The sequence below is a fragment of the Oncorhynchus mykiss genome, chromosome 17 (assembly GCF_057628025.1).
Source record: "Oncorhynchus mykiss isolate SJ-2025 chromosome 17, ASM5762802v1, whole genome shotgun sequence".
Taxonomy (NCBI): Eukaryota; Metazoa; Chordata; class Actinopteri; order Salmoniformes; family Salmonidae; genus Oncorhynchus; species Oncorhynchus mykiss.
In genome coordinates this window covers 14,469,972-14,491,887 of record NC_143038.1, presented here as the reverse complement: position 1 = coordinate 14,491,887, position 21,916 = coordinate 14,469,972, and the positions used below count along the sequence as shown (strand labels likewise).

The window sequence follows — 21,916 nt, the reverse complement described above, 5'->3', positions numbered from 1 at the left end:
AATTTTTCTGGATTTGGAGACTGTGAAAAGACCCCTGCTGGCATGTCTGGTGGGGTAAAGCTTGTGTGTCAGTGCTGTGTTGACTATGTAAACAAATTTGAATTTTCAGCACATTAATGTTTCTTATAAAAATAAGAGTTGCAGTCAGTCTCTCCTCAACTCTTAGCCGAGAGAGACTGGCGTGCATAGTATTTATATTAGCCCTCCGGTTACAGTAAAAAGCAAGACGTGCCTCTCTGTTCTGGGCCAGCTGCGGCTTAACTAGGTATTTATTTGCAGCATTTGAGCGTGCAGGAATTGCTTTTTTTTTTTAAGTGTGGTGTCATAAAAGCAGAGCGTCTCTTTACTATGGACAGACCTCTCCCCATCTTTACAACCATTGAATCTACATGTTTTGACTATGACAGTTTACAATCTAAGGTAAAAACACCAAGTCATTGAATCTTCTCAACTTGTTCAACAGCTACATTTTTAATGCAGGCTTTAAGGCAACAAAACATTTGAAAGGGTGTGTAGAATTTCTATAGACACTGTAAGATGAGTGGCTTGTATTTGCAAGTTTCATAAACATATTTTTTATATATATTTTTACTTTTAACGTTCTTATATATTTTTTGTATTTTTACAAAGCAAACGTATTTGAAGTCACAAGTTGTCTAGTGACGTTGCAGAAGCACGGATCACGTGGTCCACCAGGCATCAGCTGATGACTTCCTTGTTGCCGTTCTGCTTGTCGTCAGAGAAGAGCAATTGCAGAAGTGCTCCCTTTCTTCTAAGAACGGACGCGGTGTTGTCCTTGGTCTTGTTTATGTCAAATTGTGGATTAAGAAGGTACTTTGACACGTTTAATAACTCACTTTAATATAGAACGTACAGATGTTTTATTATACTAATGCTCTTGCTAGCTAGCCAGCAAGCTAACTTTCAGTGATCTAACTACCAGACTGTCGTGCCATTGCGGTAAACCTCCTTTTAGCTAGCTACAGTAACGTTAGAGTATCCTGAAATGATGTAACGTTATGTAGTTTTAGGCTACGTTTTTCGATATCAACGTACTCGATAATCCAGTCAGTCCCTGCGGAACTATAATGATTGGGCGTCAGTAAAGTTGCAGTTTCCATTTTTTTTTTGGGGGGGGGGGGGTCAAATAACATCGCAAATTAATTTTGTCTGGATTAATTTGTAAAATTTTGCAGCTGTGTCCCACTACTCTGCCGTCGCTAACATTCCATCCATGAGTACCTCGGACAGTGAAGAGGACTCCTACAATGAGAGGACAGCTCTGGTTGCATCCGAGATACCTTCTGTGCCATCTTACCAACAAGACCCTGACCAACCCCAGCCTGCAGACATGGAGCCCAGGGTAAGTGTCCTCTGCACTGTTGGGCAAGTGCCCTTCCCAGAGCAGGGACACCTTAGAGCCATTGAATTGATCTACCTCATTTGCAAATGTATTGGAGGAGATGGTCCAAGGTCACTCCCTGTACCCTCCCCAACGCATTTTGAGAAGTCGGCAAGGGGAGAGGATGCAAGGAATTTAGGATGACTTTGAGAATGAGCCTTTGAATCAAATGTCCGCAAATCTTAGATAGTGGTGATTGTGATGAATATATATACTGTGGGTATCACAACCGCTACATGCTATTTTCTGTTGAAACATTCATAGTGCAATAATAACACTATTATTCATACCATGTACTATTTCTATGTAATAAGCAATGCTAGAAAGTGCTCCATTACCTTGCAGCGCCGCACAGTGGCCCCAGAGCCTGCAGCTGAACCCCCCAGCCTGGACAGGAGTGCCGTGGAGCGGGAGCCCGTAGACCTGGAGGAAGAGGAGGAGCTCCCCCTCAAGTACGGCGCCAAGCATGTCATCATGCTGTTCGTCCCCGTCACCCTTTGCATGGTGGTCGTCGTAGCCACCATCAAGTCGGTCAGCTTCTACACTGAGAAGAACGGACAGCAGCTGTAAGTGTTTTGTTCCCCCTTCCGTTTAGTAGCCTAGCTTAGGTTATGTTCTGAGGTATAAAACGGACGGAAGCGGGGAGGGGCTGCTACCTGGACCTGTCCAATAAGAATTGCACATTTTTGTGTTCCATTTCAAAACGTTTTCTGTTGTGTGCGCTAATGAACACGACCCAGTGTAATATGAGAAGAGATGCTTCTTTGCGTGATAATATGAGATGAGCTGCTTCTTTGCCTGATAATATGACATGACCTGCTTTCTATGCAGGACATTATGAGAAGAGGTGGTTCTCGCATATCTTTGACAGAACCTTAAGGGAACCTTTCCTGTGATTTGAGACTGACATGCTTAGAACTTAGTAGACACTAAAGTCTTTATAGCTTGAGTATGTTACATGACAGGTTTTCCCACACTGTAGTAGAAGCTAAATCTATATCTATCTATATCTATCTCGCTGGAACTAAGGCTAAATTAGGGTTGGCCAACCCTCCCTCTGGTCATGGGGAGCTACTGGGTGTGCAGGCTTTTGCTCCGAGCCCTACTATAACAGCCTGAAATACAGAACCTGATTTTGTAGAATATGGTGTGTTCGAGTATGGCTGCAGCAAAATCCTGCAGGAGGGTAGCTAGCCAGTGATCTGAGAAGGAGGGTTGGCCACTCATGAGATAAATATTAGGTGTAGATAATATTAGGTTTAGAGTGAATTTGCTCCTAGATGCTGATCCAAGGTCAGTTCTGCATTTCTCCCACTAAAAGTTAAGGTTAGGATTGGGGGAGGGGAAGCTAATCGTAGATCTGTACCTAGGGGGAAACTACACCATGGAAAATAGCATTTGCGCCAGGCCGATTTTCATGATTGTTGATTTGACTCTGGCCCTGTTAGGATCTATACGCCGTTCACAGAGGACACAGACACAGTGGGCGAGCGGCTGCTCAACTCAGTGCTCAACACCATCATCATGATCAGCGTCATCGTGGTCATGACCATCTTCTTGGTTGTGCTCTACAAGTACCGCTGCTACAAGGTGAGACAGACCAAGAGTGTATTCAGTAATGTGAAACATTCTGAACATTGCAGATAGAATACCAGGGAATTGTGTCCGCTCTATTCATTCTGTCTGACAGGTAATCATATCTGTTGTTTTACAACCTACATTTCTATCTAAACGTTCTGTAATGTTACATCCTCCTGAACAGGCCCCAAGCTTGGAGTGCTATATTCTAATGCTCTGTGTCATCCTAGTTCATTCACGGATGGCTCATCCTGTCCTCGCTGATGATGCTCTTCTGGTTCAGCTTCATGTACCTGGGGTGAGTGTACATCCCTGGAATTGTTTGTAGTCAGCCGCATGGTATCATGTTGCCTGGCTGTTGTGGTTGTTTCAAGGAGAGAGCGGGACAGGAAGGCTGTCTCATAATATATAGGCTCTTTATATGGGCTTAGTTCATGGCTCTGGTCAAAGGTAGTGCACTATATAGGGAATAGGCTGTCACTTGTTTTACACCCCAACACACCATATGCATTTGGGACAGTAGACTGGAAGTGCTTCTCTGCACTATGGTTATTCTGGGCTAGTTAAATTGTGTGTGTGTGTGTGTGGCCACACAATGCTTGCGTTATCCGGGCGTTATTGATACACACAGAAAGGGGAACTGATACTGCTGCTTCGTTGGAAGCAGAACTTGTTAATTAGAACCTAACAATACATATTTTCAGAGTTAAAAACTTGACGGACACTATGAAAGCTCAAACCAAGTATATTCTTCCCAGAGGGCCAATACAGCTGCATCGGACAAAGACATGTTTAGAATAATTGTGATATATGAACCCCACTTTGGGTGGAGTCTCCTCCTTTTCGCTAAACTTAGTTTCCTGTCTAGCAATAAAGATACAAAGTGATACTGGTAATAAACTTTTCTTTCTCCCTTAATGTGACCTGATCTGACCCCGACCCCCTTCATCACTAATCCAGGGCTCTCTCCCCTTGTCAATGCTGCCACGTGATCGTTTTTCCTGCACTCAGCACATTCCAAGCTTAATTGCACACACATATACCTTCCTCCTACAGATAACCATTCACTTCTGGTGTTGACCCTCTAAATCTAAGCACTCAATTTCAATAGAATACCTGATAAATAACCCTATCCCAAGTTTATGAGATAGTACCCAGAATCCATCAGTATTTTGATGCTACTTTTCTCTGTGATTATTGACAATTTTCCAAAAAATATTGCCTTAAAGCAATTTCTACCACACTAGTGTATTAAGTAACTTTGTTTGCTCTAACTTCTCCCCCCTCAGCTTTTGTAATTTAAAGAACTGTCTGATCTGAAAGATCACCTTAGTCCCTGGGCCAGAGATTTAACTTAAACAGAATGCCACTGTCTTCATTTATAGTACCAGTCAAAAGTTTGGAAACACCTACTCATTCCAGGGTTTTTCTTTATTTGTACTATTTCTACATTTTGAATAATAGTGAAGACATCAAAACTATGATATAACACACATACAGTCATGTAGTAACCAAAAAAGTGTTAAAACAAATCAAAAATGTTATATTTCAGATTCTTCAAAGTAGCCACCCTTTGCCTTGACAACAGCTTTGCAGACTCTTGGCATTCTCTCAACCTGTAATGCATTTAAATTAGGTGTGCTTTGTTAAGTTATTTTCCCCTTCTTGATGCATTTGAGCCATTTAGATGTGTTGTGACAAGATAAGGGTGGCATACAGAAGATAGCCCTATTTGGTAAAATACCAAGTCTATATTATGGCAAGAACAGCTCAAATAAGCAAAGAGACTTTGAACGTTTCTTCAAGTGCAGTCGCAAAAACCAGCTAGCGTTATGATAAACTGGCTCTCATGAGGGCCACCACAGGTAAGGAAGACCCAGAGTTACCTCTGCTGAAGATGATAAGTTCATTAGAGTTACCAGCATCAAATTGCAGCCCAAATAAATGCTTCAGAGTTCAAGTAACACACATCTCAACATCAACTGTTCAGAGGAGATTTCTTGAATCAGGCCTTCATGGTCAAATTGCTTCAAAGAAACCACTACTAAAGGACACCACTAATAAGAAGACTTGCTTGAGCCAAGAAACATGAGCAATGGACATTAGACCGGTGGAAATCTGTCCAGATTTGATATTTTTGGTTCCAACTGCTGTGTCTTTGTGAGAAGCAGAGTAGGTGAACGGATGATCTCCTCATGTGTGGTTCCCACCGTGAAGCATGTGGGGGTGCTTTGCTGGTGACACTGTCTGTGATTTATTTAGAATGCAAGGCACACTTAACCAGCATGGCTACCACAGCGTTCTGCAGAGATACGCCATCCCATCTGGTTTGGGCTTAGTAGGACTATCGTTCATTTTTCAACAGGACAATGACCCAACACACCTCCAGGCTGTGTAAGGGCTATTTGACCAAGAAGGAGAGTGATGGAGTGCTGCATCAGATGACATGGCCTCCACAATCACCCAACCTCAAACCAATTGAGATGGTTTGGGATGAGTTGGACCGCAGAGTGATGGAAAAGCAGCCAACAAGTGCTCTACATATGTGGGAACTCCTTCAAGACTGTTGGAAAAGCATTCCTCATGAAGTTGGTTGAGAGAATGCCAAAAGTGTGCAAAGGGTGGCTCCTAAGAATCTAAAACAAAGGATATATTTTTATTTGTGTAACACTTTTTTTTGGTCCCTACTTGATTCCATATGTGTTATATCATAGTTTTGTCTTCACTATTATTCTACAATGTAGAAAATAGTAAAAAATGAAGATAAAACTTTGAGTAGGTGTGTTCTAAACTTTTGACTGGTACTTTACATCCAAAGCAGCATTCTAATTACTCAGTTCACACTCTGGATCTCATCATCTCAACAGTTTAATGTGAATTCCTCATCCTAAAAGATAGGACAGATGAAAGGAAGGGTATTCATCTGTCCTACTCGGATCACTATGGATGAAGGATATGAGGTGAGGAAAGGAAGCCACTACTGATCATTAAGATACATCCCTTGTCTGTAAAGCGGTTTGAGGTTTGAATGCACTTTAAATTAAGTTTGATTTGACAGGTCTCTCTCCTCTTATCCAGGGAGGTATTTAAAACCTACAACTTGGCCATGGATTACCCAACTGTAGCCATGATCATCTGGAACTTTGGGGTGGTAGGAATGATCTGTATACACTGGAAGGGGCCTCTGCAGCTGCAGCAGGCCTACCTCATCGCCATCTCGGCCCTCATGGCCCTGGTGTTCATCAAGTACCTGCCCGAGTGGTCCGCCTGGGTCATCCTGGGAGCCATCTCCGTCTACGGTGAGTAGGAGGGCTCAGAGTATATATTGCTGTTGGTTTATACTGTCGGGCATCGTCCGGAAACAACCCCTAGCAATTTAGTCTCTAGTCTAGACGCTGAGGTGATTTGAAACGATTGGATAGATATAAGGGCCTTGAATAGATAATAATTTCCACTTAGCATATCCCTAGACAAGGTGGAGGTTCCATCTTTTGTCTAGAAATGTAGAAGATTTGAAAGTGTTGGTGGTGCAAGGTCCTTGGATGGGTATAAATTCCAACTAGCCTATCCCAGTGTAAGGTGAATGTACTATCCTATTCCGTATACCTATCTAATCCTTTCAGATATTTGCGAATAGCCAAGAGGGGTAGAGACTACAGGTTGTTTCTGGATGGGCCCTTTGATTTAATGGTATAGGTGTTAAATTGACGCTTCTTTTTAACTGTGATGGTAGACCTTTTTATCATGCTGCTGTACAGACCTGGACTATTAGCTGAGCACCATCTATCAAAAGGCGTGCAATTTCATCATGTATAAATGTTGCAATCGTTCTTCTAGTAGTTCAGTGCTTTTTTTTTTTTTTTTGCTCATTCAGAAATTCCTGTGTCATGCTACTGTCCTTTGTTTGCAGATTTGGTTGCGGTCTTGTGCCCTAAAGGTCCTCTCAGGATGCTTGTAGAGACCGCACAGGAGCGTAACGAGCCCATCTTCCCTGCTCTCATATATTCATGTAAGTACAAGGTTTTGTACACTGGGGCACACCGTAGCAAACTGTTTTGCAACAGAAAGTGTATCTTGTTAAACAAGTTCAGGGTGTGTATTCTCTTCCAACGGAACAAAGAGACCTACCTGATTTGTCCAATAAATTCATTTCATTTTTTGTTGCAAACATGTTTTGCTACCATAAGAGCGTTTTCTTCATTTTTACAATTCTATTACATTTTTTAATGTTGGTCGCTTATATTTGTCCTATTATTTTTTTGTTGTTGTTGTATTTTTTTAATCACTCTATTCCCCCTGAGACACCCCCGAGAGTGTGGTCACGGCCACAGTCTGCCATTATCATTTGGAGTAATTTAGGGTTACGCGCTTTGCTTAAGGGCACACGACCCAACTCTGAAGGAATAGGCATCATGCAAAGCAGTGGCTCCTTGTCTTTGTGCACTTTATGTGTATTTGTTTTAGTTCAATTCAGATTTGACCAAAATGTCTGTTCGGTTTCTTTGAGTTGGTTCTCGAGCCTTTGGTATGGTTCGTAATTTCCTTCCATAAGGATGCCTTTCGACTAAAATGATGAGTCTTGCAGAATTGCTCAAGTTTACTAATAGGACTTTAATTTATGTTTAGCTGCCATGATATGGATGGTTGGGATGGCCAACCCAGCAAGACATGCAGAGCCCACAAATCAAGATACAGGTACGTTTTGTCTAATTTCTGCTTATAACCCTTTGGCTTTAACAATGCTCAGTTTGTTCCTAGTCTCAACTATATATATACAGTGCCTTGCAAAGTATTCACCCCCCTTGGTGTTTTTCCTATTTTGTTTCATTTACAACATGTAATTTAATGTTTTATTTGGATTTCATGTAATGGACAATTGGTGAAGTAAAATGAAAAAAAAAAAAACCTTGTTTAAAAAAAGTTTAATGGAAAAGTGGTGCGTGCGTATGTATTCACACACATATTTCAAACTTTTTTAACAAATCAAAAACTGAAAAATTGGGCGTGCAAAATTATTCAGCCCCCGAATACTTTCGCAAGGCACTGTAAGTGTCACATAATCTCAGTGTATATATACACCTGTTCTGAAAGGCCCCAGAGTCTTCAACGCCACTAAGCAAGCAGCACCATGAAGAACAGGGAGCTCTCCAAACAGGTCAGGGACGAAGTTGTGGAGAACTACAGATCATGGTTGGGTTATAAAAAAAAAATATCCGAAACTTTGAACATCCCACAGAGCACCATTTAAATAATGGAAAGAATATGGCACTACAACAAAACCTGACGAGAGGGCTGCCCACCAAAACTCATGGACCAGGCAAGGAGGGCAATAATCAGAGAGGCAACAACGAGACCAAAGATAACCCTGAAGGATCTGCAAAGGTCCACAGTGGAGATTGGAGTATCGGTCCATAGGACCACTTTAAGCTGTACACTCCACAGAGCTGGGCTTTACGGAAGAGTGGACAGAAAAAAATAAGCAAAAACGTTTGGTGTTCGCCAAAAGGCATGTGGGAGACTCCCCAAACATATGGAAGAAGGTACTCTGGTCAGATGAGACTAAAATTGAGCTTTTTTTGCCATCAAGGAAAACGCTATGTCTGTTGCAAATCCAACACCTCTCATCACCCCGAGAATACCATCTCCACAGTGAAGCGTGGTGGTGGCAGCATCATGCTGTGGGGATGTTTTTCATCGACGGGGACTGGGAAACTGGTCAGAATTAAAGGAATGATGGATGGCGCTAAATACAGGGAAATTCTTGAGGGAAACCTGTTTGTCTTCCAGAGATTTTAGACTGGGAAGGAGGTTCACCTACCACAGGACAACGACCTTAAGAATACTGTTAAAGCAACACTTGAGTGGTTTAAGGGGAAACATTTAAATGTCTTGGAATGGCCAAGTCAAAGCCCAGACTTCAATCCAATTGAGAATCTGTGGTATGACTTGAAGATTGCTGTACACCAGCGGAATCCATCCAATTTGAAGGAGCTGGGGCAATTTTGCCTTGAAGAATGGGCAAAGATTCCAATGGCAAGTTGTGCCAAGCTTATAGAGACATACCCCAAGAGAGTTGCAGCTATAATTGCTGTAAAAGGTGGCTCTACAAAGTTCTGTTTTTTGTTGTTGTCTTATTTCTTGTTTTGTTTCACATAAAATATATTTTGCATCCTTTAAAGTGGTATGCGTGTTGTTTAAATCAAATGACATAAACCCCCCCCAAAAAAATATATTTTAATTCCAGGTTGTAAGGCAACAAAATAGGAAAAATGCCAAGGGGTGAATAGTTTCGCAAGCCTATGTGTATGTACAGTTGAAGTCGGAAGTTTACAAACACTTAGGTTGGAGTCATTAAAACTCGTATCTCAACCACTCCCTAAATTTCTTGTTAACAAACTATAGTTTTGGCAAGTCTGTTAGGACATCTGCTTTGTTCAAATTTTCCAACAATTGTTTACAGGCAGATTATTTCAATTATAATTCACTGTATCACAATTTCAGGGGGTCAGAAGTTCACATACACTAAGTTGACTGTGCCTTTTAAACAGCTTGGAAAATTCCAGAAAATGATTTCATGGCTTTAGAAGCTTCTGAAAGGCTAATTTATATAATTTGAGTCAATTGGAGGTGTACATGTGGATGTATTTCAAGGCCTATCTTCAAACTCAGTGCCTCTTTGCTTGACATCATGGGAAAATCAACAGAAATCAGCCAAGACCTCAGAAAATAATTGTAGACCTCCACAAGTCTGGTTCATCCTTGGGAGCAATTTCCAAACACCTGAAGATACCATGTTTATCTGTACAAGCAGTAGTACGTATAAACACCATGGGACCACGCAGCCATCATACCACTGAGGAAGGAGGTGTGTTCTGTCTCCTAGAGATTAATGTACTTTGGTGCGAAAAGTGCAACTCAATCCCAGAACAATAGCAAAGGACCTTGTGAAGATGCTGGAGGAAACGGGTACAAAAGTATCTATATCCACTGTAAAACGAGTCCTATATCGACATAACCTGAAAGGCCGCTCGGCAAGGAGGAAGCCACTGCTCCAAAACCACCATTTAAAAAAAGCCAGACTACGGTTTGCAACTGCACATGGGGACGAAGGTTGTACTTTTTGGAGACATGTCCTCTGGTCTGATGAAACAAAAATATAACTTTTTGGTCATAATGACTATCATTATGTTTGGAGGAAAAAGGGGGAGGCTTGCAAGCCGAAGAACACCATCCCAATCGTGAAGCACTGGTGTGGCAGCATCATGTTGTGGGGGTGCTTTGCTGCAGGAGGGACTGGTGCACTTCACAAAATAGATGGCATCATAAGGGGGGGGGGGAATGATGTGGATATATTGAAGCAACATCTTAAGACATCAGTCAGGAAGTTAAAGCTTGGTCGCAAATGGGTCTTCCAAATGGACAATGACCCCAAGCATACTTCCAAAGTTGTTCCAAAGGACAACAAAGTCGAGGTATTGGAGTGGCCATCACAAAGCCCTGACCTCAATCCTATAGAAAATTTGTGGGCAGAACTGAAAAAGCGTTTGTGAGAAAGGAGGCCTACAAACCTGACTCAGTTACACCAGTTCTGTCAGGAGGAATGGGCCAAAATTCACCCAACTTATTGTGGGAAGCTTGTGGAAGGCTACCGGGAACATTTGACCCAAGTAAAAGCTGAAATAAATAATTCTCTCTACTATTATTCTGACATTTCACATTCTTAAATTAAAGTGGTGATCCTAACTGACCTAAGACAGGACATTTTAACTAGGATTAAATGTGAAACTGAGTTTTTAAATGTATTTGGCTAAGATGTATGTATGTACCGTAATTTCCGGACTATAAACCACTACTTTATTCCCACGCTTTGAACCTTGCGGTTTATACAATGACGTGGCTAATTTATGGATTTTTCCCGCTTTCAAAAAAACTGAGCACCGTCACATAATGTGACGTAAATCGAGCGCGCTCAAACTTCCCATCATTCTGATTACGGTAGTCATTTTGTCACCCTCATCATGGCAAAGACGCGGAGAAATGCATATGATGCAGCTTTCAAGTTGAAGGCGATCGATCTGGCTGTTGGAAAAGGAAATAGAGCTGCTGCACGGGAGCTTGGCCTTAATGAGTCGAAGATAAGACGTTGGAAACAGCAGCGTGAGGAACTGACTCGGTGCAAAAAGACAACAAAAGCTTCCAGAGGGAAGAAAAGCAGATGGCCCAAAGTATTTGCAGCCACTCGACATCAGTGTAAATCGTGCATTTAAGGTGGGGCTCCGTGTTCAGTGGGAGGCTTGGATGACAAGTGGGGAGAAATCCTTCACTAAAACAGGCCGCATGCGAAGAGCAACTTATGGTCAAGTCTGCCAGTGGGTCCTGACCGCGTGGAGCATTGTCAAAAAATCCACTATCATCAACGGGTTTCGAAAGGCTGGACTGCTGCGTGTTGAAGGGGCAGCATGAGCACAGCCGGATGAAAGTGATGAGAGCGACAATGAAAACGATCCAACATCAGATGAAGCAATTCTGAGGCTATTCAACTCCAACACCGAAGGAGATGACTTCAGTGGTTTCAGTGCACATGAGGAGGAACATAGTGACCAATGACTTTCTTGGTAGGCTACTGTTTAATTTTTGTTACAAGCCGTGTTTCGTTAAAGCCTATTTATTTTTGTTACAAGCAGTGTTTCGTTTAAAGGCTGTGTAAAGTTCATTAGGCTGTGTAAAGTACACCTTAGCTAAATACATTTAAACTCAGTTTTTCACAATTTCTGATTTCTTTTGATTTTCCCATGATGTCAAGCAAAGAGGCGCTGAGTTTCTAGGTAGGCCTTGAAATACATCCACATGTACACCAATTGACTCAAATTATGTCAATTAGCCTATCAGAAGCTTCTAAAGCCATGACATAATTTTCTGGAATTTTCCAAGCTGTTTAAAGGCACAGTTAACTTAGTGTATGTAAACTTCTGACCCACTAGATACAGTGAAATAATCTGTCTGAACAATTGTTGGAAAAATTCCTTGTGTCATGCACAAAGTAGATGTCCTAACCGACTTGCCAAAACTATAGTTGAATTAACAAGAAATTTTGGGAGTGGTTGAAAAACAAGTTTTAATGACTCCAACCTAAGTGTATGTAAACTTTCAAGTGTGTGTGTGTGTGTGTGTGTGGTTTCACATGAATGTTTTTTGGAGGAGTGCACTTATAGATTTGAATGCAGAACAGATTTGAATGATTGACTTAAAATAAATAAACTTTTGCCATTTAAGGTTCTTCAGATGAGGAGGCACATCGGAGTGAGGGCAGCGCCCTGGCGAGGGACTGGGTGGAGCCAGAGACTCAAGTGTCCTCAGGGATGAACAGGTCCTACTCAACCGAGGACGACCTAGACGAGGAAGACCGTGAGTACTTTCTGAATCCTAAATAAACCACTAGCCCCCACCCCTTAGGCACAGGATCTGAAAGGATCGGATAGGTGTAAGCAATGATGGTGAACATTACACCAAACCTATCAAAATGCAGCCATTTGCCATTTCTAGCCAATCCTTTCAGATCTCCACAAATGTATAGGGGCTATGGTTCTAGGTGTTGATTGGGGATTGGACAAACATCTCCCATGGCAAAAAAAAAATGTCCTCAATTATTTTTAGAATTTTGTAATAAATGTGGTTTCTTATGGACATGCTGTCTTGTGGTATAATCTGCAGGAGGAGTCAAGCTGGGACTGGGGGACTTCATCTTCTACAGTGTGCTGGTGGGGAAGGCTGCCGCCACCGGAGGAGACTGGAACACCACGCTGGCCTGCTTTGTGGCCATTCTCATAGTGAGTGTTGCAGTCAGAAAAACAAAGTGTTGGAAAAGAAAGTAAAAGAGCTTTTTTTACATGGCACATAATGCAAACGTTTAAGTTCCTTGCTCAGAACATGAGAACATATGAAAGCTGGTGGTTCCTTTTAACATGAGTCTTCAATATTCCCAGGTAAGAAGTTGTAGGTTGTAGTTATTATAGGACTATTTCTCTCTATACCATTTGTATTTCATATACCTTTGACTACTGGATGTTCTTATAGGCACTTTAGTATTGCCTGTGTTACAGTATAGCTTCTGTCCCTCTCCACGCCCCTACCTGGGCTCGAACCAAGAACACATCGACAACAACCACCCTCGAAGCATTGTTACCCATCACTCCACAAAAGGGGAACAACTACTTCAAAGTCTCAGAGCGAGTGACGTCACCGATTTGAAATGCTATTCGTGCACACCCCGCTAACTAGCTAGCCATTTCACATCGGTTACGCTAGCCTAATCTCGGGAGTTGATAGGCTTGAAGTCATAAACAGCTCAATGCTTGAAGCACAGCGAAGAGCTGCTGGCAAACGCACAAAGGTGCTGTTTGAATGAATGCTTACGAGCCTGTTGCTGCCTACCACCGCTCAGTCAGACTGCTCTATCAAATCATAGACTTAATTATAACATAATAACACACAGAATTACGAGCCTTAGGTCATTAATATGGTCAAATCCGGAAACTAGCATTTCGAAAACAAAAGGTTTATTCTTTCAGTGAAATACTGTTTCTGTTTTTTATCTAACGGGTGGCATCCCTAAGTCAAAATATTGCTGTTACATTGTACAACCTTCAATGTTATGTCATAATTATGTACAATTCTGGCAAATTAATTACGGTCTTTGTTAGGAATAAATGGTCTTCACACAGTTCGCAACGAGCCAGGCGGCCCAAACTGCTGCATATACCCTGACTGCTTGCATGGAACGCAAGAGAAGTGACACAATTTCCCTAATTAAAATAAATTCATGTTAGCAGGCAATATTAACTAAATATGCAGGTTTAAAAATATATACTTGTGTTTTGATTTTAAAGAAAGGCATTAATGTTTATGGTTAGGTACACATTGGTGCAGCGACAGTGCTTTTTTCGCGAATGCGCTTGTTAAATCATCACCAGTTTGGCGAAGTTGGCTGTGATTCGATGAGAAATTAACAGGCACCGCATCAATTATATGCAACGCAGGACACGCTAGATAAACTAATAATATCATCAACCATGTGTAGTTAGTTTTTTTTTATGAGATAAGTTTAATGCTAGCTAGCAACTTACTTTGGCTTCTTGCTGCAGTCGCGTAACAAGTAGTCAGCCTGCCACGCAGGCTCCTCGTGGAGTGCAATGTAAGGCAGGTGGTTAGAGCGTTGGACTAGTAACCGGAAGGTTGCTATAAATCGAATCCCCGAGCTGATAGATTTTGAACTTGTCGTTCTGCCTCTGAACAAGGCAGTTAACCCACCGTTCCTAGGCCGTCATTGAAAATAAGAATGTGTTCTTAACTGACTTGCCTAGTTAAATTTAGGGTTAGGGTTCAATTTAAATAAATCGGCCACAATCGGTGTCCAAAAATGCCGATTACCGATTGTTATGAAAACTTGAAATCGGCCCTAATGAATCGGTCGACCTCTAGGGTGTACTGTATTATTATGCATACTGGATGGATTGGTTACCTTATATTATTCTACACTCCAAGCGTTCTATCCCATGAGTCTGGGAGTGAACGTATAGGCTTAGGTGATGCTGTTGGTTCATTGATTGTGCAGGGTGGCTTAAAGAGTTAGCCTACAATTATAGTGAATAACTTTATTAATTTTTCCAATTGTATTTATGTATGTTTAACTGTTCAGTTGCATGTCTGAACGAATGTTCATGATAAGCAGACTCATAGTAAACTAGAAAGGTAGTTCCAGCAGAAACTTTGGAATGGGTGTTGATCGCTAGCCTATTTAGTGTGGTGGCTAAGCTGAGATTGCCCAAAAAATTGCATGAAGTGGCCCATTTATGGATTTGAAATGTTCTTTAATGTGTCTCACAGGGACTCTGCCTCACTCTTCTGCTGCTGGCCATATTCAAGAAGGCCCTCCCAGCTCTCCCTATCTCCATCACCTTCGGCCTGGTCTTCTACTTCTCTACAGACAACCTGGTCCGCCCCTTTATGGACAACCTCGCTGCTCACCAGTTCTACATCTGACTTCCCATCTGGGGGTCAATGGAACGCACAACAATTTTTTTCCCCAAGCCTGTTCTCGTGTTTTCCAACGATGGTAGTCTGTAAGCAAGGATTTGATTGGGGGGGACTATAATGCTTTTTAATCAGATTGTGTATATTTTGCTAACCGCTCACCACAAATGAGGGTAAAATACATCTAGGATTGTTTCATGTGGTAGATGTACAGTAATACATTGATACCACACGGGTGTATCGGTCTGTCTCAGTTCTTATTTTACAGATATAGGATGGCGTCAAGTTGTTTCTTCTCATTAGATAGGTCAATGTCGATAAAATGCAGGTCAGAAACAGGACATTGTGAATTATCAGAAGAAATCACGTGTTATTACGCACTATAGATCAATTTGAATTAGGCATTTATGTTCCACTCAACCAACTTTGGGTTATTTTGAGGATAACTTGGCACTCCAACTTCAATAGAGCACAAGTGAAGTGGTAACTTGAACAGTCAAAACATACTGCAGTGATCCATTCATATCAATTCCCCCTCAAACATCTGCACAAGGCTACTGGTTTTTAAAGGGGCAGTGCAGTCTGAAACTTGATTTTCCATGTTTTATTATATTTTCATTTTGAGTTAAAAATAACACTCATTGTGAAAATGATAATGCTGCCTTTCTTAGTGTAAGAGTTAAAAAATATATATAAAAAAATATTAAAATGTACACCTGGAATTTCAGCCTGTTCAGGTGGGATGGAGTTTTTGGCCCACAGCATGACATCACAATCTGATTATTCTGACCAATGACCCCGTTCACAAAAATGGTTCGTTCCTACAGACAGTGAATCCTGTGGCTTGCTATATAAAGCAGGCAGACAGGCATTGAGGTCACTGAGGGTATTTGGTGTTATTTTCATTAAATAAACAGTAATTTATTAGTCACAGTGATTTTAAAATTACATTAAGACTGCATGGGAGCTTTAATGTCTTGAAAGCAGAAACCCAAAAAGTCAAATATATTTTAGGGCTTCACTTCGAGTGTAGTTTTTACTTGATAAATGAAATGAAGTATCAAGATTCCAACCCCCTATTGCCCTTCTGTAAATAAGTGAATTAAATAAATAGAACAAGCTTAGATTAAAATGAAAGTTTTGTTTGAGGCACTCTGTTTTTCAACAATTGATTCAATCTTGTATGACTCATAGGAAATTATTTAACTTGACATTTTTTATTTTCTAATAGTTAAAAAAAAAAATCCAAATGGAAGTCAAAGCGTACTCCAGTTTGCTAATTGCTGCTGAGTTGCCATGTATTGTGAAGAAGGGTGCCAAATGGTGTAGGGTGATGTTGCCCATAGATGCAGATCTTGGATCAGTTTTGCATTTCCCCACTAATGATTAAGTTTAGGATTGGGGAGAGAGGATGATGCTAGATCTGTACTTAGGGGAAACATTATCCCGGAGTGCTCAAACAAACATGAAGCATGCTGGTCCTAATTAGCCTGAAATCCAAACTGATGTTTTCTGTTTATCAGTTTGTATTGCAGTCTAGGTTCTAACTGCTCACTGAAGACAAACTTGGTGGTAGTGTGGAAAAAGTAAAATACTGGTCTGCTGTTTGGAGTGCATTTACATGCAATGAGTGTGTAGTCTTTATATTGAAAATATATATTTTATAGAATGTAATAATGGTGTAACATTTTATTTATCTTAATACACTTAAATGATGTTCTGAATGGATTTTCTTTTTTTGTTGTACTTTTTTTCATTGTGGTGTGCAATAAAGTGGTACATCTGCTAAATTAATTCCAAGAGCAGAAATCTAACAATGGATGAAAGGGTGATTCTAAAATTACAGTTCAGGGTTATTTAGCACCAACTTCCCTGTTTGTTGTATTTCTTATGATTAATAGAATGGAGTTTGGGGCATCAGATTGACCCTTTTATCAAAGGGGTTCATCACCAACTCTGTAGCTCAACTAGTGGTAGAATAAAACATGGCACTAGAATGATACGTGTGTCATTTGGCAATATGAAAACATGACATTGTTAATTAAAACGCAAATGTTCTCTTGTAAGCATTTTGGTAAATGGACTGAATCTGGAATATTTTGCCCTGGAGCGGACCATGATGCAAGGGAACTTGAGGTGCAACGTAGTTGGTGTCTTTTGTATATATTAGTTTACCTCTGACATTTGTCCTAAAAGAGTACCATATTTCCCTGCAACACCATCTTTATTCTGGTTAAAAAAAAACTGCAAACATGACAGAAACAACCATTTCCTTGATTTTAAATAGATGGGCTCAAAGTGCACATTTCCATCCGTCTGGAGCTTAATTTCGATCTTCAAACTGTGATTTGTTCTTGAGAAGGAAGGCTGCTAAGAATTCAATAGGATTTGCAGGTCTGAAAGAGAAGACAAAATGGACAAAAGCACATTTTCAACAAAGTCTGGTCGCTTGAAAGTTACTTGAAACCCAAATGTGCTTCCCTTTTCATAGTACTGCCTGTTCTATACATTTTTTCCAAATAAATTTCCAAGCATGTCAAGCAGAAATGTGAAAAAAAATCAGAGCCCCTGCACAGACATTTTCAACATACCTTTCCTTGGCCAGCACAGATAAGCCTTGAAGAAGAATGGGCACCACTGTCTGATCCAAATATGCCCTCGTGGGGAGCGACTGCAGATCCACCTTCTGTTTGGAGACCTTCTCTGTGTTGGCTTTCTCGTTTTCCACTATTCTCTACATAATGAGGTGGTGAAAGAGCAAGCAGAGATACAGAAATATCAACAGTTACCGCTACTCACGCCACTATCCATGCATGTAAGCGTCTTTAAAAAAGTGTACTCGGAATTGCAATCTCATGCAATGTAGCCTAAACAATTTGTACCAAAATGTATAGGCTTCACACATTAGTGCATGCTATGTTAGAGAGCTGTGCATACATTGCTTATTCAGTAGACAATCAAGGTTACCATAACTAACATAATGCAGTGTGATGTTTGAGTCTTTGAAATGGACCCCGTTTCATGGACATGCTTTTCTGAAAGGCACAATAATTTATAGATTGTCATACCTGGATGTTGTCCGTCAGTCCATATTCAGAATGGGGGTTTTCAGCTGTCTAAAAAGGAGCAGAAATATGTATTTATTTAAAATGTGTCTATCAAACACGCCATTTCAATGAAGAGAACCGCTTAAAATCCCTAACTACATCTGTATTAAGACTTACTGGAGTGTGCACCTCCATAGATTGGTCTGCGTCCGTGTGATCTGAGAGAAACATACATTAACGTCAGCTACCTACATTCTAGGCAATAGGAAGAGGAGTCAGTTAACGTAAAAGTCTTCAGAATCATTCAGAGACAGATCAGCAACAATATCAAAATGTCAACAACCGCAAGGACGGTGGTCCAGTCATCGTTTAACTAGAACGTAAAATAAACACACTTACTCCAGATTAAATTCAGGTAGATAACGACATAGGAGTACCATCCATTCCTACAAGCCAAAGAAGGTACCCTACAGGCAGGCTAGCTACAGTAATATCGAATGAATATATGAATTCTAGTGGCGGGTAAACTAACGTTACTTTAGCTCGTTGGCTAGTTAACGTTATGTTAGCAACGACCTTCCACCGTGAACCAAGGACTGTTACCGACAGAACAGACTGGATTAAACAAATTGTTGGGGTATACGAAAATATTTCAAGCTAAATGTATCGCTGCAACTGTAATAGAACGTACAAAAGTGCCGATAAACGAACAACATTTCACTTACCGTCCGCCATGTTTGTTGTTAGTATTTACGCAATGTGCGTGGTTTCTACGTAAAATCTTGTTTGCAGTTACGTACTGTCTATGATAGGACAAGACTGAGCGTGCCCCTCCTCTCTTACCCTTTTGTTCGTTTGGTAACCGCCCCGTCCAATTTTATCAACATTTGGACCACCATGTCGGAGAATATGTGGCAACTGTAGACGCTGCAAAGGTTGAGAGGCAACCCAAGCAAAAGGCAAGACCGTTATGTTATGGATACGATAGCGAGCCATCGGGTGAATGAGTTCTCCGGGAGGAAGAGGCAGCAGAAAGAAGCGAGGCCCTGCAGGGTCCCCGCCCGACGGAGGGGCCACCTGCGACCAGGTGTCCCTACATAAACGAAATTTGTATTACTTCTCATACCCACTGCTGGCGTTGTTTGCAGTGCTCCGTGTCCTCGTATTGCATTTTGGCGAACTCTTCGCCTGGCTGTGCGAGCGGATGTCTCGTGCTATGGCTGCGAGACCCAAACAACGGGCAGCAGACGAGCATGCGAACAAGGTGTGCGAGCAGGACATCGGCGAGCAGATCCGAAACCACCACAAACAAGCATTCGAGTACATCTCAGTGGCTCTGAGAATTGACGAGGATGACAAAGGTATGTTTTCAGTGTAGTGTGACTGCTATTTGCAGCAGCACCACTGACTGTTGTGTAGCTGGGTTTAACAGCAGTTGTCAAGTTAACAACTGTTATAAACCCATGTGTGGATAATGCAAACAAAGATACTACTGTCAATACAGATTGAAACAAACCCGGTTACATTTAACTAGGCCTATTGATTCAAACTCAGGCTCTGTACCCAAACAGCAACGCAATGGAGCATGTAAAAATATTGCTGTATTCTAAATGCTAACGAGGAAGTAAAGAAAGAGAGAGGTCAGTTGACTTACTGGTGGTTCAAGTTGTGATTTTCTGCATGATAAAAGGCGTGGTGCAGAAGTGTTGATCCTATGATATCTTGTGTATTTATGGGCCTTTCCGTAGAAACCGCCACATAGTTTTTATGTCATCATGCAGACAGAGAGAACAGTTGTTCTGTCAATGACATTGTCTGCAATCACATAGCGATATTAGCTTATTGGACTACAGATACATATCTGTCCATTATACCACCACACTATTACTACAATAGCTTACTGTTGAGGCGATTGACAGAGTTATGCAGACTGTTCAATATGGCTTGGAGAATATGCCTGCCTACTCAACCTAGGTCTCAGACTGGCTGAATACAGTCAGCCATGTGGCAGGCCCAGGGGCGAAAGGGGTGTTTTCTGTTAAGAGAATGTGTTTCTTGTTAAAAGGCTGAATAGCACTAAAGGGAATAAGCAAACGCGCGATGTGTAATCCTGGGTTTAAGTGTATTTGTTGGTATAATTCTATAATGGTCTATAGTTATCTGTACTTCATCCTATAATGGCCATTAGTAATATTATAGTCCGATAATGGCATGTAGCAATCTTATAATTGCCTATAATAATCTGTACTTATTATTTTTTGGTAAATAACGTATAGGCTCCGCCACCAATAAAATTGATCCAAGGAAGGGGAAACCCCGCATAGAGGAAATAACAGATTTTGAAACAATGGTGGAGTAAAGCCGAGGTGATATGGTTATTAGCATAAAGTGGGGGGACTATGAAACTTGTATAAGCATGAAACTGTATAAAAGGAGTGGACTGAGTCCGGCAGTTGCTCCATGGACCAACTCGGCTTGTTACTTTGTAATAAAGTCTATTTGAATTCACAAGTTCCGGTATCTGAGCGATATTGTTGAACCAATATTTCCACGACAAGTGCGAGGGACACCCACCAGTAGACACAGCCCACTATTCGCTGCTTTATTTTTTGATCGTGGTGATCTAGTCTAACTCTGCATAATTTAAGGTGCCAATGAATGTTTTACCGTTTGTTAAAAAAAGGAAAATAACAAAGATGGGCTAGCCTGCATAAATTAAGGTGCCAATGAATGTGGATATGCTAAAACCAGCAAATAAATAGGCTTGGTCCTCCTTTGTGCCACCATCTTTTGGAAACCAGGATGGTTTATATTCCCAATATACTGTCACACACACACACACACACAGTACAGCATGAGGTCTACTGCATATCTGCATGTGCCTTTCTCCAATCTGTGTGATCCCAGGGGATCAATAGACATGTGCTGGGATGATGTGAGCTGACATTAATTGTTATCGTCAGCAGGGTGGAAAATGCCATCCGATTCTCTCGCCTCTCCCGAGTTGGCCATGTCATCATGCATGGGCAAACTGAATGAATTGAGTTCCTCCTTGACTATTTACAATGTTCCAATGTACTGTAACTGGGGTGCAATCCTTAGTCCAAACAGTTGGAAAAGGGAAGGTTTTGCAACTAAAGCAAAAGTTTCTATTGGACAAATTCAGGTAGGTCCCTCAATACACAGGCGCCGGAGCACATAGGAAAACAGGCTACAGTCAGTGGGGCCTCTTGCTATGTTTTGAAAGGCCTAGGCTATACATTCATCAAGTTGGTGAATTTGGTTAGTTAGACCCGTGATTTCAATGCACACACCCAAAATGTATTGATTGTGTTTCTCCCAGACTCCTAGGTCTGTCATAAGCTAACCTCGTCCCCAAGCTATTTTGCACAGCGGCGTCTTGAGTAGATAGGTAAGCCAAACGCTTACTTTGCTGAAGGCAGACATCTGATCATCTGTTTTAGCATAGTAGTTGGAGTAAAGCAGAGTTGCTTGACACCAGACTAATCTTCCAGCTTCATCCACGTCTTCTCTGCCAATGTTCAATTTACCTACTGAACTGGCTGGAGTGATGTGCCAAGGGGCTTACTGTACTCTACCACTGTACTGTACCTACTCGGGTTTAGCCTAGTGCACACAGTCACACCAGTCCCAAACCATTTCATACATTCAAGGGTTGACTGTATATGGTATAGTTCTACCACTCAGTGTTTTTTCGAGTAGGCATATATTGTATTGTAGGAAGCCTCTTGTGCTCTTTTTCAACCAGGCTCCTCCCATATCAGACATCCAGTTTCTCTGTGGAGCACCATTGTGATGGCATGGGGAGAGAAAATGGTTTTGGCCTCACGGAACAAAG

The 21,916-nt window shown here is 41.4% G+C and overlaps 3 protein-coding genes across 6 annotated transcripts in view; 2 read left to right on the top strand and 1 right to left on the bottom strand.

Annotated features, from left to right (window-relative positions):
* Positions 1–620: 620 nt before the first annotated feature.
* psen2 (presenilin 2) lies at positions 621–16,804 on the top strand. Its single transcript, XM_021568217.3, has 11 exons — positions 621–831; positions 1,197–1,363; positions 1,748–1,968; positions 2,851–2,992; positions 3,211–3,278; positions 6,059–6,279; positions 6,891–6,989; positions 7,607–7,675; positions 12,254–12,385; positions 12,692–12,807; positions 14,864–16,804. Exons 2-11 carry the CDS (start codon positions 1,235–1,237, stop codon positions 15,017–15,019), a joined length of 1,353 nt encoding a protein of 450 aa, XP_021423892.1. The 5' UTR covers positions 621–831; positions 1,197–1,234; the 3' UTR covers positions 15,020–16,804.
* On the bottom strand, positions 16,685–20,084 carry LOC110493759 (protein dpy-30 homolog). Of its 3 annotated transcripts, none has more exons than XM_090204885.1 (5): positions 19,712–20,084; positions 18,235–18,275; positions 18,079–18,126; positions 17,602–17,744; positions 16,685–17,406 (listed from the first exon to the last, which is right to left on the bottom strand). In XM_090204885.1, exons 2-5 carry the CDS (start codon positions 18,250–18,252, stop codon positions 17,334–17,336), a joined length of 282 nt encoding a protein of 93 aa, XP_090061011.1. In that variant the 5' UTR covers positions 18,253–18,275; positions 19,712–20,084; the 3' UTR covers positions 16,685–17,333. The 3 variants fall into 3 exon arrangements, with proteins under 3 accessions (XP_090061011.1, XP_021423894.1, XP_036805644.1); XM_021568219.3 differs by lacking the exon at positions 19,712–20,084 and adding an exon at positions 18,783–18,970; XM_036949749.2 differs by lacking the exon at positions 19,712–20,084 and adding an exon at positions 18,457–18,799.
* The window catches only part of spast (spastin), a 28,091-nt gene continuing 25,022 nt past the window's right edge, over positions 18,848–21,916 (top strand). Inside the window, exon 1 of one of the 2 annotated variants that reach the window (XM_021568216.3) lies at positions 18,848–19,418. In XM_021568216.3, coding sequence (XP_021423891.2) covers positions 19,061–19,418 — 358 coding nt within the window. In that variant the 5' untranslated portion in view covers positions 18,848–19,060. The remainder of the gene's footprint in view (positions 19,419–21,916) is intronic. The other variant, XM_021568214.3, reaches the window with a different exon arrangement.